Genomic DNA, 19,091 nt, shown 5'->3' on the forward strand with positions numbered 1-19,091 from the left:
AGGTTAAGAACAGTTTCAGGTTAAGAACGGACCTCCAGAACAAATTAAGTACTTAACCAGAGGTACCACTGTACTGTCTATTTAAAGCAGTATCGTACTACTTCAAACTGCCGCGGCGTCCCCCCAAAGACCTCTGGGAACTGTAGTTTGTTAATGGTGCTGAAGTTTGTTAGCAGACCCCTATTTCCCAAAAGAGTTCCCAGAAAGGATATTCCATTTATGCAATCCTGTCCAAGAATGCCTTTCAGCTGTTGAGTAAGGGGAGGAGAGGCTTGTGCCCCCCGGAGAGGTCTTTTAGTTGTGTCTCCCAAGATTGTGGCACATTCTCTCTCATGGGATGTACACCTGGCCTGATCACTGTCTTCCTTTTGGCAAGCTTATTGGGTTGTTGTTTTTATTTTGATTATATATTTATACAGTGGTACCTTGGGTTAAGTACTTAATTCGTTCCGGAGGTCTGTACTTAACCTGAAACTGTTCTTAATCTGAAGCACCACTTTAGCTAATGGGGCCTCCTGTTGCCGCCGTGCCGCCGGAGCACGATTTCTGTTCTCATCCTGAAGCAAAGTTCTTAACCTGAAGCACTATTTCTGGGTTAGCGGAGTCTGTAACCTGAAGCGTCTGTAACCCGAGGTACCACTGTGTATATATATATATAGAGAGAGAGAGAGAGTTGTTTTTATGTTTATCTTTTCTGTGAACTGCCTTGAAACCCCCGGGTATAGGGCACTATATAAATTCTATAATAAGAATACTTTTAAGCTGGGAAGGGCTGAAATTCAGTGGTGTAGCATCGGTTTTTCAGATTCCTGAAACCCTGTAGAGCCTCTGCCAATCAGTGTAGGCAATACTAGGCTGGGTGACCTAGTGATCCAACTCAGTACAGTGGTACCTCGGGTTACGGACTTAATTAATTCTGGAGGTCCATTCTTAACCCGAAACCATTCTTAAGCTGAGGCGCGCTTTTGCTAATGGGTCCTCCCGCTGCCACTGCACTGCCAGCACACGATTTCCTTTCTCATCCTGGGGCAAAGTTTGCAACCCGATGTACTACTTCTGGGTTAGCAGAGTTTGTAACCCCAAAGCATTTGTAACCTGAGGTGTTTGTAACCCGAGGTACCACTGTATATGATCCTAACAGCAACTCATTGCTAATATGCTCCTAAAGTTCTTCAGTGGCCTCTTAATGCCAGCTGCATAATTATGAGCTTCCTTGAGTGCCCTCAGCGTAAAAAGGTAGGATCCAGATTGTTGTAATATATGACTGAATTTAAAGGTAGGATCCATTTTTTTCCCCATTTGAAAATGGCATTCCACCCCGTCCATTTAAGTGATGAAGGAATATTTCTGACCTCGGAACCACGTGTGCGGGTGGTTTTGATTTGCCAGCTATGCTTAGAAATCCCAGCACTTGCCAAATTGAGATTTTTAACCTCATTTGTGCTAGTGAAGAAATGCAAGCACTGCTGTGGTCCATGCATTTTTACCTGAATTTTTAGCAGCAACAGCAGCAGCAACAACAACAGATGACTCCAGTGGGGGTAATGTACGATTATCAACTGAGTAACTTCCTCTCCCATCGCTCTCCTGTTCCATATGCATCACCCTCTAAGCTTAGCAGACTACCTGACCTTTGACCTTTCTTGTGTTTAGGTGGCCCTGGTGCAGTGGACAGAAAGCATAGGCTTAACACTGGTGGGCAGAGATCAGTCTTCTGTGCAGCTGAGGACTCCTGGCGGCCACATCTTAAACTACACCATCCTCCAGATTTTCCCATTCACGTACGAAAGCAAACGGATGGGGATCATTGTTCGGGTAAGTTGTACAAAACGGTAGGAAAAACCGCCATAAGTAAAATAAAAGCCGTAGGTTATCACGGAAGACTCAAGATTTTATCAGCTCTCCCTCGGCTGAGATTTGATATTTTTAAAAAAGCTACTTGATTCACAACCACAGATCTGCAAGATCACATTAGTACTGGGTTTTGCTTTCTAGCACTGGGTTTTGAAATAAGGTCAAGTGCTCTACATTACAACCACAGCAGAAGGTCAAGTGCTTGTCAGCCAAGAGGGTGGAGTTAAATGCCGTGGTCTCTGTGGATTCTGCTCTTTGCTTGTCACCAACAAATAACGATAAATGCTATGAGTTGTGGTGCATTCTTGTTTCCTATAGACATCAAGTTGACGATTTGCTGTTGCATTTGGGGAAAAGGGGCGCATACATTTGCAAAGGCAGGTAACTTTGACCTTGAGGGATGACACTCTCAGATAGTTCAATCACTGAGAGCCAGTGTGGTGTAGTGGTTAAGAGCGGTAGTCTCGTAATCTGGTGAACCGGGTTTGATTCCCTGCTCCTCCACATGCAACTGCTGGGTGACCTTGGGCCAGTCACACTTCTCTGAAGTCTCTCAGCCCCACTCACCTCACAGAGTGTTTGTTGTGGGGGAGGAAGGGAAAGGAGAGTGTTAGCTGCTTTGAGACTCCTTAAAGGGAGTGAAAGGCAGGATATCAAATCCAAACTCTTCTTCTTCTTCACTGTATATGTGATACTTTTTTTTATCTTACAAATTCGAATAAGTTGCTCCAAGTAGTAACTACTGTTACTGTGTGGCGTAGTGGTTAAAAATGTTGGATTGGGACCAGATTTTCCCTCTCCCCAAGCCATGAAAGCCACTGGGTGACGCTGGGCCAGCCACTCTTTCTTAGACCAGCCACCTTCACAGGGCAATTGGGAGAATAACATGATGGGTGGGGAGAGTTGTGAGTTTTTCTAGGCCTGACAACAACCCTGCAATGTGTGTGTAATTGCATTTGAGGGGGTGGGGATGCAACTGAGAAATAATGATTGGCTTAAGGCAACTTAGAGAGGTCAAGGCAGGGGTAAGGTTTAAACCAGGAATTTACCATTGGCCATGGCATTAGCTCTGCAAAGAACTATTTCCTGGGCCCAGGAAATGGGCAAAGATCACATGGCGGGGCATCAGTGTTAAAGCTAAGCAGGTGTGGACCTGTTTGGATGGGAGACCAGCTTGAGCCACTTTAAGAGTAGTTTTAAAATAATATATATTATAAATATGTGTGTCTTTAACTTCGTGCCTGTCAGTTTGCAGAGAGGGATAGCTATGTTAGTCCTTTGCAGGAAAAAACAACAGGAGGCCAACACATTTGTTATGGCTTGACAGTTCATGGATTACAGTCCACTTACCGGCTGCAGCAAGTCCACAAAATTTATGCAAAATAAATCTACTGTTCTTTAAGTCACCATGAGATTTTGTTGCTGCTGTTGCTCATCTTCATTGGAAACCGTTTGTTAGATTATCAGGACCTATATCAGCAAGCCACTTGGGCACACAGTGCTTTTAAATTCAACCAACTATCAGCTTTTACAGCCTTGCTTTCATTTTGCACTGTTCTGAAAAACCCATGGGCAGCTGCTAGGTGTAAATAGATGTCCAGGAACTGGAAGCTTCCATCTGATGGGGGAGGAAATAGCTGCCAGGCACTAGGACGGGGTTGTCAGCAGTTGGCCTCGACTTCCTCCATTATCTTTTATATAGCTGAAATCATAGCAGCATGGGCATAGTCAAGGTGAGGCTGGGAGGGGCCGCTTCCCCCCATCAAGTAAAACAATAGAAATACTTAACTAACTGACCAATCACGTTGGTTCTGCCCCTCCCCTGAACAAAAATCCTGGCTAAGCCCATGCATAGCAGGCTTGTGAAACAGTTCTGGAATACAGTGGTACCTCAGGTTAAGTACTTAATTCGTTCCAGAGGTCTGTTCTTAACCTGAAACTGTTCTTAACCTGAAGCACCACTTAAGCTTAATGGGGCCTCCTGCTGCCACCGCACCGCCAGAGCACGATTTCTGTTCTCACCCTGAAGCAAAGTTCTTAACCTGAAGCAATATTTCTGGGTTAGCGGAGTCTGTAACCTGAAGCGTATGCAACCTGAAGCATTTGTAACCTGAGGTACCACTGTATTTGACTGCATGTGCATCAGTTTGTGCACTGAAGGTTCAGCAAAGAAGATGTGGTACTATTAGCAGTAGACTTGATTTACCTGTTGACCATTGACTGCGTGGATAGGATTGCTGACTCCACTGGGATTCTCTGCCTTTCATTTAGCAGAATCTCAGCTAGCTCAGCTTCTTCCATGGCAGTGGGGGAAAGAGTTATCTACCCGCTGAAACATTCCCTGCTTAATGAAGGCACAGGATACATAGAATCATAGAATCATAGAGTTGGAAGAGACCAACCCCCTGCCAAGCAGGAAACACCATCAGAGCACTCCTGACATATGGTTGTCAAGCCTCTGCTTAAAGACCTCCAAAGAAGGAGACTCCACCACACTCCTTGGCAGCAAATTCCACTGTCAAACAGCTCTTACTGTCAGGAAGTTCTTCCTAATGTTTAGGTGGAATCTTTTTTCTTGTAGTTTGGAACCATTGCTCCGTGTCCGCTTCTCCGGAGCAGCAGAAAACAACCTTTCTCCCTCCTCTATGTGACATCCTTTTATATATTTGAACATGGCTATCATATCACCCCTTAACCTCCACTTCTCCAGGCTAAACATGCCCAGCTCCCTTAGCCGTTCTTCATAAGGCATCGTTTCCAGGCCTTTGACCATTTTGGTTGCCCTCCTCTGGACACGTTCCAGTTTGTCCGTGTCCTTCTTGAACTGAGAAGAACTGAGAGGTCCACATGGTGCTGTCTTGCCAAGGGATGCTGATGCATCTTGCTTCTTGTTTCCTGAGCTTATAAGGGCTGTTTCCAGCATTCTACATCTGCTGGCCCAAGGGCTCTTGCACTAGCAGACAGGTGGATTTCAATGTTGTGCAACAGAGGAGTCCAACACAACAGGTGTGTTAGCAGAAACCCTTTACACAACAGATTGCATAATCTATCATGCAGCAGTGTTACCAGCAGGCTGCTTATGCATTCTCACACGCAGTAATGTTCCCCTTGCGCAAAACATCAGTGGAGCAAGCATACCACTCAGTGACTTTGACGTAGCGCTACCTTAGATGAAACTCTCAGTTGCTTCTACCATGTTTATGCATGTGGTAGAACTTTGACACACCTCTTTGGCAGGAGATATGCAGACTTACGGTTTTGTGAAACTTCATGTTTAGTGGTTGCGGGTGAAGAAAAGGATACAGTAATTCTATTTTGTACAACATGGAGATTTATCGAGGAATGCTTCTCCAGTCATATGCACAATCATTCTTTAGCGGCTGTTCAAAGATGCTTGCTGTTTACTTCTAGCCTTTGGAACGGAGTGAAAAAAATTCAAATACCCTTTTCAAATTCTCGAGCTGCCTCTGGAGGTTTGCTTGCTAATAATTGGCAGAGGAGGGAATAGCAATTTATGGGTGGGATGAGATGCCTTCAGACTGGTGTTTTATTGTGGGCATATTTTGCAGCAAGTTCTTGACTCAATAATAGTGTGTCAGCGGTGGATTTATTCTGCTTTAGTTTGTTCTGCAGTGCTACAACAAAGTTACCACATTATGTCTGGAAGGCTATAGCACATCCATCTGTCATGAATGCGTTTGCTGAGATTCCTGCATTTCACATAACACCAGTCTTGAAAGACCTACATTGACTCCCAGTACGTTTCCGAGCACAATTCAAAGTGTTGGTGCTGACCTTTAAAGCCCTAAATGGCCTCGGTCCAGTATATCTGAAGGAGCGTCTCCTTCTACCCGGACACTGAGGTCCAGCGCAGAGGGCCTTCTGGCGGTTCCCTCACTGTGAGAAGTCAAGTTACAGGAAACCAGGCAGAGGGCCTTCTCAGTAGTGGAGCCCGCCATGTGGAACGCTCTCCCACCAGATGTCAAAGAGAACAACAACTACCAGACTTTTAGAAGACATCTGAAGGCAGCCCTGTTTAGGGAAGCTTTTAATATTTGATGCATTACTGTATGTTAATATTTTGTTGGAAGCTGCCCAGAGTGGCTGGGGAAGCCCAGCCAGATGGGCGAGGTATAAATAAATTTATTATTATTATTATTATTATTATTATTATTTATTTATTTATTTATTTCAGGGGGATTAGACTAGATGACCCTTAGATTCCTTTTGACTCTACAATTCTATGATTCTATGAAATTGGAAGAAATGAAACCAGAACTGCTCTGAGGGTTTTGCTTCTGCTTTTGTATTTTGTTAAAAATAACTTTTAACAATCAAGCAGTATACAGTGGTACCTCTGGTTGTGGATGGGATCCGTTCCGGAGGTCTGGTAGGATCCTGAGGTTTCTGCAAGCTGAGGACCACTTCTGCGCATGCGCATGCAGCAAAACCCAGTAAAATAATTCCCGGTTTGCTGCTTTTGTATACTGAAGTTTACGTAACCAGAGGGTTACATAACGAGGTACTACTGTATAAATTTTATGAAGTAAATAAATAACGCTTTTGTTACAAAAAGTGGAGAGACCTCAGCAGGAAGTTACAGGATACGCTCCGATTGAAAAGGAAGCAGAGTGAACGCTCCAGAACTTTTGCAGTATTGGAATTGCCTGTGACCACCCCAATGGCACCATGAACATAAATAATTGTGAATGCGCAATGGAAAGAACGTTTGGAGGAGCCCTAGCACTCAGCCAAGTTTTGCTCGTGTTGGTGGAAGAGGACAGGAAGTTGCTTCTGCCAATTTCCCCTTGAGCCACCCCCCTCAGGGTTAGAAGAGCCTCCAGGACAGGCTGAAAAGTGGTGTTTGGGGCTGTAGGAGTAATGAGGAATTGGCCCCCAAATCAGTTTCTTGGCCCTTTCCTTCAGCAACAAGCTTCAGTCAGGTCCGGGTTCCGTGAGTAAATGGAAGGAGCCTCTCTGTTCACTGTGGAGCAAGTCTGAATCAAACCCTGTTCACTCTCTTTGGTTTTTTAGTGTCTGCTGCTTTAAATATGGTGCCAAGAACATTCGCTGCTCTAAAGAAGTCTTTTCCAAAAGGCCCCCTTAAAGCAAACCACTCAGCCATCTCTCGTGGCTGCCATCTCTCGTTGGTGACAGAAGCAGTTGTTTATCCGACCACAAAAGTTTCCCCTCTCTCTCCCTCTCTCTCTTTCTGCTTCTCTCTCTCTCTTTCTGCTTCTCTCTCTCTCTCTGAGCAACTGGAGTGGAGCATGTTTTCTTAGCAGCTCAGAGAGCGCTATTGTCATATGTCAAATGGGAGTTTGGGGGAAGGTGGTGCGGGGAGAGAAGGCCTTTGAACCTTAGCCAAAATCAGACCATGGTGGAAAAAGATGTGGTAGAGAAACAATACAACTGGCAAATCTTTCTGCAGATTTATAGTTGTAATCGTGCCATAACATGGGAACGTGCTCACCTCCTCCTGAACTTGGTGAGAGGAAATGACTAATGCAAGGAGATAGTTGATACAGTATTTATATTGGACAAAAGATCTAAACTATCTTAAAGCTAGTTCTACACCACAGGAAGTGGAGTCTCTGCTCAGTTTCCTAAAGTTGTTAAAACGCTTCTTAACAGTTTAAATCATTTTATACGCAAACATCTATCTTAACTAATGCCAGGGATCTTCTTTTTATTTTAGAGTGGGGGTTTTTTCCCTGGCCTCTCTCAGAGTTGGAAGTTTACATCGTCCTGTGTTTACATTGACAGTTGACCCTTTTGCAAAAATAGGTTGAAAGCCACAGCTGAACAACAATATGGCATCCAGCAGTTCTTCAAAAGCTTTGGCCATGATCCCAACACAGTTTTGAGCAGCTGCAAGGCCATTGGCTTCAGCGGGCAACTTAAGCATGCTTATGTTGGTTTTGGGTTGCAACCATGGGAAATTGTAGCTCTGCAGAAGCTTGCAGGCTGAGCTCAGATTACAAAAGATTTGGCCAGAGAGCTACACTTCAAGCTGCTAAAAGAGACATCGTTGTTCAAAACTGATCTCTGCCACGCAGCACAAGAAAGGAAGTTGCCTTGGCTCTGTTAAGGATTGGGCATAGAGAGTTCCACCCATCAGTATTTATTGAAAAGGGAGGCCTAACAAATTTTGCCTACTTTGTAGTCTTCCCAAAGTGCCCATGATTCTTAACTGCATGAAGGGTCTTTCACAGTATCTGGTTCCTTGCTCCAAATTCAGTCTCCACTCTAGATGGTGATGTTGAGCTACCGGCTTTATTTGTGCTCCTGAACTCTTTTGGCTGCCCTCGTTCTTAGACTTTTTGAATGAATTGGGGTAGAGGCAGGCATGCTACCGATATGAACTAGCTGCTGCCGCGCTGTAAACTGCAATACGTACCTACGTTCTCATCTAGCAGATTGGCAAGAATATACTACCTAAGAATTTGTTTTTAAGCAGAAGCTTTAAGGTTGTAGCCAGTGCTAGTCCTATTAAGAGTAGACCTGCTAAAGTTAACGGGCATGACTCACTTAAGGTTCCTTAATTTAAATGGCTTACCTCTTAGTAGGATTCACATTGGCTACAACTCTTGGTCTCAGGCTGGCTCCCTCTTAGCCAGGAAATCTACACAGGAGAAAGCAGACGGGTGAGCATTTTTCTGCTGCTGCAGACCAGTCAGTTAAATTTGACTAACCATAGCCCAGTCCAAATTTGAAACTCAGAAGTTTTCAAAATGTTCCGAAACCTTATGTTTTGGCTCTAACATTCAGCGAATACAGATTTGTGGGGTGAGATTGGATTTCCAGAATCTGTTGGAGTTGAGGTGGGGGTTTTTAAGTGAGTAAAACCTTACATGAAGTGGAGAGTGGGGCATTATTCCATATGACAGTCCATCAACCAACAGAATTAATCATTATGACTTTTTTTTTGCACCCCCAAAGTACAAGTGCATGGGGAAAGATTCGTCACACATCTGAAAAAAAAAAATTGTGGGGGGAGGAAGGGGTTTCTCTTTCAAAGAATGAGACAAGGTGGTACCAGTTTGCACTATTTCACCTCAAGATTCGGGTCCATTCAGATTTAATCAGAAAAGATGTGCACCTTTCTAATTTATTTTGGTGATTTAACATTTGCCAGTTTTGAATGTGAACATATAAAAAGGAAATTAATGTTGTAGTTAATCTGTATTAAGCTAAAAATGAGTTAGTTGTAATGTTTTTTCTGCTCAGCATGAGAATGATTGGAATGAGCATCACCTGTTGCTAACAAAGGCCTGGTTCCCACAAACAGAAGATGAGAGTCGCTAAACCTGTTTTTTTCATTGCACTGCTTGGGGCTTCTGGGAGTTGTGGGCTCACGTCAGTGAGTGCTCTTTCGTTTGAAACAAATGCCTCATCCATAGGAAGATAGCATGTCAGGGAGAAGTCTAGGCCTTCCCTTTGATGTGCTAGTTTTGCATCTGTAGGGGATTAATTGTATTGTATGGAGGAGCACCAAGTCATCTGAGGACCCTCCTGCAATCTCAAGTGGTACAGCAGAAAAAAACTATTCCATTTAATGTTGCTTTTTAGTACTAACCCCTAGAAACTCTGGGTGGACTGGGCTGCATGCCATCCTAAGCCAAACCATGCCTAAGCCAGTGTGGTGTAGTGGTTAAGAGCAGTGGACTCTTAATCTGGTGAACCGGGTTCGCGTCTCCGCTCCTCCACATGCAGCTGCTGGGTGAACTTGGGCCAGTCATACTTCTTTGAAGTCTCTCAGCCCCACTCACCTCACAGAGCGTTTGTTTTGGGGGGAGGAAGGGAAAGGAGAATGTTAGCCGCTTTGAGACTCCTTCGGGTAGTGATAAAGCGGGATATCAAATCCAAACTCTTCTTCTTCTTCTTCTTCTTAGCTCAAATATATGGGCTCTGGGAGAAGAGATTGTGTTTGCTTTGCTCCTCTTCAGTTCTGATGCTTTACTGTTGCAAGCCATGGTTTGACTTAGCATGTCATCTGAACTTCCATGGTTCATGGTTTACCTCTCCCCCCAAAACCCCATGACCTGCAAATCATAGGACAAACTTTGGTTACAGCTTGTGGTTGGTGTGGAGAGAGCTAAACCACCACGATCCCAGGTTCAGGCAACCATGGATTAGCAGTAGCGCTGGAACAGATAGTCTATGAACCATTTCTCTCTCTTTCTCTCTCTTTCAGGATGAATCTACAGGGGAAATAACCTTCTACATGAAAGGGGCTGATGTGGTTATGGCAGGAATTGTTCAATACAATGACTGGCTAGAGGAAGAGGTATGGAAATGCACCAGTGGGAAGCCACACTTGGTGCAATGACTGTCAAGTGGTACAGGGATCACGGGGCACATCATTGCCTTGGGAGGTAATAACTGAGGCTATGACTTAGCTATTATAGCTGCTTCTCAAAACAATGAGTTGTGTTAAGAAGCGATAGTAGCAACAATGAGAAGCTATAGTAGCAATATTGCAGCCTTCTGGAACTTGATGCCCTCCAGACATTTTGGACCACACACCCCATGGGGAAGGCTGCAAAACATGACACAGTTCAGTGAAAGAACAGAATTATGAAATCTAAACTGCCATCTCCTCCTATTTTGGCCATGGGGAACTCTCACGTAGGACTCTAATTTTACTCTTCTCCACCAGCCATGCCCACCTGGCCCACATCTCAAGCCAAAAGGGGAACAGGTAAAACTGTGGCTGCGAAGGAGCAGCCAAGAGCCTTAGAGGGCATTCCCAATTCTTCCTTGGAAGATGAATGACCTTGTGTCAAAGTGATGGACAGGTGGAAGTGACCCACAGACCCACAAAGTGGATCTGTCCCACGAACATTTTAACTAAATAAGGATCTCTGATATGCAATCCCTAGCTTCAGATGTGACCTGACCAAGTTTGCAATTTCTCCTCAACAGTGTGGCAATATGGCAAGGGAAGGGCTGAGGGTCCTTGTAGTAGCAAAGAAATCCCTGACTGAGGAACAATATCAAGACTTTGAGGTAAGCCAGTTTTGTTTACCTCTGGTATCGTGTCGTCTTACTTGCTTGCCTATAGGTTTTAGGTCCCAATTCAAGGTGCCGGTTCTTACTTTTGGATGTTCTGGGACCCTGTTGACTTAAGGACCATCTTATCCTGCATATCCCCCCCCCCCCGTTTACTCCCTAACTTGTTGGATGGCCATGAGAGACAAGACCTTCCTTGTTGTGGCACCATTGTTGTGGAAAAGCTCAGGCAGGCCCTGCTGGCAAAACCATCGCTGTTAAGATTTTGCTGTTCAGAAATGAAGCCGTTCCAGTAAGCTTTAGGTTGTGGGTATCCTGATGACTATGTTTTGATTATTTGCCATTTCTATTTAATAGTATTTCAAATCCTTTATTTGGTATTCCAGGCAAATACACGTGCTACGTTTTAAGAACTGCCCCAGAAGTATCCTCACTTACTTTATTTTCCCCAAACATAATTGTTTCTCTGCAGAGGTCAGGCTCAGAAGGGACAAAGAGATTTGCTAGTTTGAACCAGGAGCCAGCAGTAGGCAGCTCTGATCAATTCCCCCTACCCACCCACTGCATTATAATAAAGAAACTCCTGCAAAATCCCACAGTGAATGAGCTGGTGACCACATGAACATTTCATTCACATGGCACATTTAAAAAATCATATGCAGGCTTCCCACTTCAAGCTTTGTCTGCTTCTGTGCCTTCCTTTCTTATCAGCTGTGAAACTGGAAGGAAGCTCGTTTCACACCCGCAACTTGATAATTTGCTGTGAGCTGTTTTTACATTTTGTCAGCTATAATCATTGGCCTTTTAAGAGAGGAACATTGTCACTTGCACAGCAGTTTTCAAAAGCCTCCCCCCCCATGTGTTTTCATGCTTGATGCAGCCCAATGAAGCTAGTCTCTGGCAGTGTTTGGATGCAGTGGTTGTTCTCAAACTTGTTTGGGCTGCTTCCCCCTTGGTACCATAAACTCAACCCCAGAGCCTCCTACCTTACAAAAAGCATTGTTCTTATAAAATAACCATTTGCATTCCCCACTATGGAAGATAATAATACAGGACGACAATACAAAACAGTAATGATCAATTGCACATTCATTCAAAATCCAGTGAAAACTATCTAGTTTAATGCAACAAAATTGATGAAATTTACCCAGCCATACCAGCTTTTTAATGCCTGATAGTCATTTACACCTCCCCTTCTGCTGCCCCCTAGGTAATCCCACCACCTTCCAGGGTATGGTACCATCCACCTTGGGAATGACTGAGCTGCAGCTTTGTCAAGCATGATGTGTGAAGTTGTGGATGTGGCTGGGTATTCTTCCTCTCCTTACTATCCTGACTTACTAGCTTGTTTTGTTCATGGACATTTAAGCCAGAGTTCCTTGATTCAGACACAAGAAGTTGCAACAGCAACTGGAGGGCCACAGCTTCCTCATCCCTGTTGCAGAAGCTGGAAGGAAGGATGAGAAAAGGGGGTGAGAGAGAGAGAGAGAGAAGGAGTGAGATCTACCTTCAACATACAGACATACAAAGCTGCCTTATATCGAGTCAGACTATTGATACATCGAGCTCAGCATTGAGCTCTACTTTTGACAATAGGCATGCAGTTGGGAATGCAGGGTTTCAGGCAAGCATCAAGCCTAACTTGGAGAGGCAAATTTCTAGCCGCTCCAAACAATGGCTTATTTAGCTATAAATATCCTTGAAGGCACTCCTCCGACAACAAGGGTGTGTACAAGGCCAGCAGCGTTTTGCAAATTCGGCTGCCAATGTTCGCATGAGAAAGGGATGCACCAGCCCACACCACTTCCTGTTATCTTTCACTTTTTTCATCCCACTTTCTCATTATTATTATTTTTCTCAGGTACAATTTTAGTAGTACTTGGTGAAAGAGGTACAAGATCTTGTCTGCAGAGAAGTTTTTAGCTGCCCCGTTCCTTTATTACCAGGGTAGTCCAGGGGTGTTTGGGGTGTTAGGGAAGGGGTATGCCCTCTGGTGGCGGACATGTCTTGCTCCTTCTGGCATAGTTTGCCCCCTTCTTGGACCCCACCTTGCACTTAGCTCTCAACTGTGGCTCTTGGAAGATGTCAGCATGTGATAGTAGCAGCAGCACCCTGGGAACATCTTTGACTGGCCCGCTAAACCAGTTGAGCGTAGCCGATGGGTCTTAACCCTTGGTGAGTTAGAGACTTACCCTGCTTGTGAAGACACCGATAGTGGGCGCAGTGGTCAAGAAAGCAGTTTCATCACGTGCTGTGGCAGGAAGTGAGAGGCAGGTGAGACTCATCAACCTGGGAAGGTAGCCTTGCAGTATATCTTCGGGAGAAGAAATGGTCAGGGAGTAAGGTAAAGGTAAAGGGACCCCTGACCATTAGGTCCAGTTGTGACCGACTCTGGGGTCATCTCGCTTTATTGGCCAAGGGAGCCGGCGTACAGCTTCTGGGTCATGTGGCCAGCATGCCTAAGCCGCTTCTGGCGAACCAGAGCAGCGCACGGAAATGCTGTTTACCTTCTACTTGCCCTTTGACGTGCTTTCGAACTGCTAGGTTGGCAGGAGCAGGGACCGAACAACGGGAGCTCACCCCGTCGCGGGGATTCGAACCACCAACCTTCTGATCAGCAAGTCCTAGGCTCTGTGGTTTAGACCACAGCGCCACCCGCGTCCCTAGGTCAAGGAGTAGGCCTTACACAAATCTGGAGTCGAGCCCCTAAGGCGGGTGGATGGCATCTTGTACGCCTCCTTCTGGGAACTCCTGCAGCCAAACCAATGCCAAACTTATTGCTCTGCTTTCCTTAGGACCACATCAGGGAGGCCGAGAGAGGGAACTGGAATACTGCTATGTCATAAGAAATGCATCAACACGGTTTACAGCAATAAAGCTGTAAAACCATGCAATTAAAAGCCATAAAAGAGTTAGAAGCAGACATCAATTAACTGTTGTGCAAGGATGTGCCCTTTATTGCCTGCATCAGCCTGGCAGAAAAGAAAAAGTTTTCATCAGGCATTTAGAAGTTGGCATAGAAGGTGCCCTCTCTTCTTTTTCTTGGCTCTCCCTTTTCCCCATCCCCTTGATGTCTCTGTCTTCCTGCATTGCCTTCCATGCTCCCATCGCTGATGGTATTCTACAATTTAATCCAGGGCACTGGAGGACAAAGATGAAATAAAAATGAAATATGACCAAGAGGTGCTGGTCTGGCAGTGCTCTTAGTCTGTAGCAAAAGCAGCCATCTGGCAGCCTGGGGGCCACATCAACTCGTGGATGGCAGCCAGTTGGCTCACCACCCACCTATCTTCTTTGAGATAAAGAATCTCACGACACGGGCCTAGCCAGTCTCTACGCATCTGGCTTTGGGAGGGAGGGGAAATTGCTAAAAGCACATCGGCTACCCCACCCAATGTATTTCCTGCAGTGTTCCTCCTGCATGTTGACATAGGCCAAGTGAGTAACAGGATAGAGGGAAACAATTTCCCACCCTGTTCTTTCAGGGGTTGTCCAATACGTCCAATGCAGGGGTTGGGAGCCTCAGGCCTGGAAGCTGAATGTGGCCCTCAAGATCTCTCTGTTTGGCTCTTGAGACTCTTCCCAGGCACACCCCACAGTGGCCCTATCTTGCACCCTGAATGCTTTTTGCCTGGCTGGAATGTGTCCTTGAGCTCTGATAATACACCATCTTTGTCTTAACGGGTGGCACTCTGGGTTAAACCACAGAGCTTAGGACTTGCTGATCAGAAGGTCGGCGGTTTGAATCCCCGCGACGGGGTGAGCTCCTGTTGTTCAGTCCCTGCTCCTGCCAAGATAGCATTTCGAAAGCATGTCAAAGTGCAAGTAGATAAATAGGTATCACTCCTGTGGGAAGGTAAACGGCATTTCCGTGTGCTGCTCTGGTTCACCAGAAGTGGCTTAGTCATGCTGGCCACATGACCCAAAGCTGTACGCCAGCTCCCTTGGCCAATAAAGCAAGATGAGTGCCGCAACCCCAGAGTCGGCCACGACTGGACCTAATGGTCAGGGGTCCCTTTACCTTTAAGGAGCATATGAGTATACAGTGGTACCTCGGGTTAAGTACTTAATTTGTTCCGGAGGTCCGTTCTTAACTTGAAACCGTTCTTAACCTGAGGTACCACTTTAGCTAATGGGGTCTCCTGCTGCTGCCTGCCACCACGTGATTTCTGTTCTCATCCTGAGGTAAAGTTCTTAACCCGAGGTACTACTTCCCGGTTAGTGGAGTTTGTAACCTGAAGTCTTTGCAACCTGAAGTGTTTGTAACGCGAGGTACCACTGTATATAGAAATGAGCTTACTGTACAAAAGTATCATTTGCATTTGACACTCCGCCCACTTTTGCCTCTGCCCTCATTCCCATGTGTCCCCTGAAAGGTTCCCCAAAATAGAATGTGGCCCTTGGACCAGGACCAGCCTAAGACATTTTGGCACCTGAGGCGAACCGCTGAATGGTACCCCTCCCTCCCCGCCAGGGAATAAGGGGTGAGTGAAGATCTACCTCAGGAACAAGGGGGCAACAAAGGTCTCCATCGGGATCTGCTGCCCCTGCAGATCCGGCTGCCCGAGGCAGTCGCTTCAACTTGCCTTATGAGTGGGCCAGCCCTGCCTTGGGCTGAAAAAAGTTCCCTTCCTGAATCGAATGAATGGCCTCGGGTCTTCTGGGAAGTTTTGAGCTACATCGAGGGCTGAGTGGTATCTGGTTTTCAACCTCGTGATATCTCTCCATCTAAACGTAGATCAGTTTATCACCCAGACCTAGATACAAGAAGGAAAAATACGTTAAAAAAATAATAAATGGAAGTGCAAAGTGATTGATCTCGTACTGACTGGCTATGTCTCCCTTGGGTCCTTGCCAGGCACGCTATGTCCAAGCAAAGCTCAGCGTCCATGACCGTTCCCTCAAGGTAGCAACTGTGATCGAGAGCCTGGAGATGGAGATGGAGCTGCTCTGTCTGACTGGAGTGGAGGATCAGCTGCAGGCAGATGTCAGGCCTACTCTGGAAACACTGAGAAATGCCGGCATGAAGGTATGGCTAAACCGCAAATGGAAAGCATAGCATCATTGGTCCGTCCCGCCCCCCCCCCCCCCAATCTGACAGTGCAGTGGCAAGAGAAAGTGAGAGATACTGTCGCATCATCTCGTGGAAAAAAGGGGGCATTTCCCCAGCAATCAGAACACTGAACTTTGTGGCTGAAAACGCTGGCAGCGTTTTATGATATGTAAAATGAACCATGAGAAGTCCTTGATATCTTAAGGATGTAAAAAAATGAGTATTGTAAATTGTAAAACAGAAAATTTAATCACACACACACACACACACACACACACACACACACACTGAACTTTGGGAGCTGTGAAAAATGAAGCATCCTGACAACCAAATGTTTGGATCAAATAACAACTGTTTTTATCAGACACATACAAAAATAGCTTCCTGTAAATGCTTGAAGGGTTGTCATTGTTAGCCTCTCACTTTGATACCCAGGAGAGTGTTTGGTTCTAAAGTTTGGAAATTTTCCAAGTATGTGAGTTCAGAAGTAAACAAAAAAGTAGGAAGAGTGTTCGTTGGTTGGTTGGTTTTAAGATGCATTCACTCTGTTCAGTTAAATTATCTGAGTGTCTTACAACAAAATTTAAGTACAGGCAACCCCCCAATTTATGCAGGGATTGCATTCTGGTCATGTCGGCAAAATGCACATAAGCCTGTTATGCCCTTGTCCTGACCCCGTCATGCCCTCTTCTGGGTCCAAAAACAGCCTGCACATGCACGGTAGAGCATTTTTTTAAATTCACACAAAATGGGAGGCGCCTGTACATAAAAATTAGCTGAAGCAGCACACCTGTAAAAGCGGAATTAAAAGTTCCAAGGTTGGATTAAACAGAAGAAATGATAAAGGTCTGGCAGCAGAAAGTAGGTGACAGGTAAACCTCCCTAGAGAGTGATCCAAAGCTAGGGTGCCACCAATGAAAAGGCCCTTTCATGGAACCCACCTGTCAATGGTGGAGAACCCAAAGAAGGGCCACAACCTATGATCGTGGAGACCCATGTGGTTTGGGGGCTGTTTTGTTGCACACAGGAAAGAAAGGCAAAGATTGTGTGATCAAGTTTGCTTTAGTGATCAAAGCAAACGCGACCACTTTGCCCTGCCTTCGGTGCACTTATGAAATCTGGGCAACACTGAATCCTTACCTAGCACAATTCTTCTCTTGAGGCTCCTGGGGTGATGTATGAAATATTTTTTTCAAAAAAGTCTGAAACAGTGAATTGTATTGAAATGGCCACCAGAGGGAGCAAAATTGGAAGTAAAAAAAAACAAATCATGAGCTGATAAGTTATACTGTACTTACTTTACCATTTACCACTAGGTTTTGATGAGCATGACTGGATGGGAAGTGAAGGGGTTAATAAAGCACTATCTGCCATAGTTTTTAGCCTGCTTTTAACTGGAGATGGATTGTGTACCCTGTGCCTACATACATGAAATTAACTTTTTGATAGTTACCTTTGAGATTTGGGGAGAAAAGGATAGGCTAAAAATGTTCAATCTCAGTTCTGAGCTATTCCCAAGGTCCTGTTTGTCCTAACCTGAAAAGGCAGGGCTGCCATCTTACCATATCTGTATCTGGAATGTCTTTTGTTCCTGCCCACACAGAGCCTGTAACATGCCAGCTAGACATCTGTTATCAAATGGAATTCCCATCTGTTGTTTACCCCTCACAGAGCTATAATTCTCAGTACCCTCAAGAAACTATAGTTCCCGGGATTCTTTGGAGGGGGAGCCACGTGTTTTCAATGTACGGTGTGGGTGATGAACACAGTCTCTTTGGTTTTAGTAGGAATTATACGAATTTTAACTAAAGGCCTATGCATGAATTCTAGCTCCATTAAGTTACTTTAAACTTCTCCACATGATGGCTGTCTCCTCAAGGACTACAAGCGACTCGCTGCGCAGATGGGGCCATATTTCACCCTGCCACCACAAACTTTCCTTGTTGTGTCTCCTATACACAAGGAGGCTGCTGTATGAAGTCAGTAGCCACAGGGAACAATTTAAAATGGCCTTTGTAGAATGCCTGGATCACAGGTGCCAACACCTTTTACATTTCTAAAAATGTCATTGGGTTGACTCTTGAGAGTTATTTGTTTTTAAAATTGCACAGATCCCAGTATATTATAGAAATCCCTCACCCTTAAAGATGCTTGCTAACTACATTGATGGAGCTTTTTCACATGCAAATACATTGGAAAATGTGTACACACACCCTCAGCTCCACATTGTGAAGTGGTACAGCTCCCAAGTTCTGCAGCCTCACACTGTGTAATGTGTAGCTCAGCTATTGTATCCAATTAAAATAAAAATCCATTTTTAAACGAGACTGTTGCTCAAACGGATTCATTTAATGTAAAAACAAAGTAGCTCAAACACACACACACACACACACACACACACACACACACCAATTTTCCTGGATTCCAGCACAAATATAAAAATAGGGTATCTGATAAACCTCCTACAAACTAAGCATTTTGTCAAATGCCTTTTTGTATCATTGTTGATTCCAGGATATTAAATGGTGCTTTTTTATTGTAGGTATGGATGCTCACAGGGGACAAACTAGAAACAGCCACGTGTACAGCTAAAAATGCACATCTGGTAACCAGGACCCAGGACATTCATATATTTAGACTGGTGAGTAATATGAATAAAACTAGCTTACTTAGCACTTGTCCATGGAGCTACATTATGAATCAAGGGGAATAATTTACACCAGCCCCAATGTGCAGTTAGAATAAAATATGAGTATATTATGCAGACCTAATCTTCCTCTGACTATCGTTGCATTTACACAACACCTAGACCCATCTGATGAATACATCGAAGTTGGACATTAATAGTGGAAAAAGAACGTTCCGAAAAAAAGTCTCCCTCGTTTCCTCCTTTGTTTATCCCTCTTGGGATAAAATGATTTCTTTCCTGCAGGCACGGTTGACATAGTGAATTCTGTAACAACTTCAGAGGCAAAATACAGAGCAATAGGTTTGCTAATTAGTGACCAATGTAAATATGGTTGAGAATTCCTGTCTTCATTAATCTTACTCAGCTCCAGCTCTTTGAGGAAATGCTCTGTGAACATGCTTTTCTGAGGATGCTCAGAAAAATGACAGGTTATGAGATTCAAAAGGAGAAGCCAATACTGGTCCTGTGTTCTGATATTTT

General features: G+C 44.8%; 1 protein-coding gene across 3 annotated transcripts in view; it reads left to right on the top strand.

The window, feature by feature from the left end:
* Nucleotides 1–19,091, top strand: part of ATP9A (ATPase phospholipid transporting 9A (putative)) — a 102,801-nt gene that overhangs the window by 60,808 nt on the left and 22,902 nt on the right. For all 3 annotated transcript variants that reach the window (XM_081867566.1, XM_081867564.1, XM_081867565.1), the window contains exons 15-19: nucleotides 1,654–1,815; nucleotides 10,052–10,144; nucleotides 10,783–10,866; nucleotides 15,728–15,898; nucleotides 18,465–18,563. In XM_081867566.1, the coding sequence (XP_081723692.1) occupies nucleotides 1,654–1,815; nucleotides 10,052–10,144; nucleotides 10,783–10,866; nucleotides 15,728–15,898; nucleotides 18,465–18,563 (609 nt within the window). The remainder of the gene's footprint in view (nucleotides 1–1,653; nucleotides 1,816–10,051; nucleotides 10,145–10,782; nucleotides 10,867–15,727; nucleotides 15,899–18,464; nucleotides 18,564–19,091) is intronic.

This window comes from Podarcis erhardii (genome assembly GCF_964252035.2).
Source record: "Podarcis erhardii genome assembly, chromosome: 6".
NCBI lineage: Eukaryota > Metazoa > Chordata > Lepidosauria > Squamata > Lacertidae > Podarcis > Podarcis erhardii.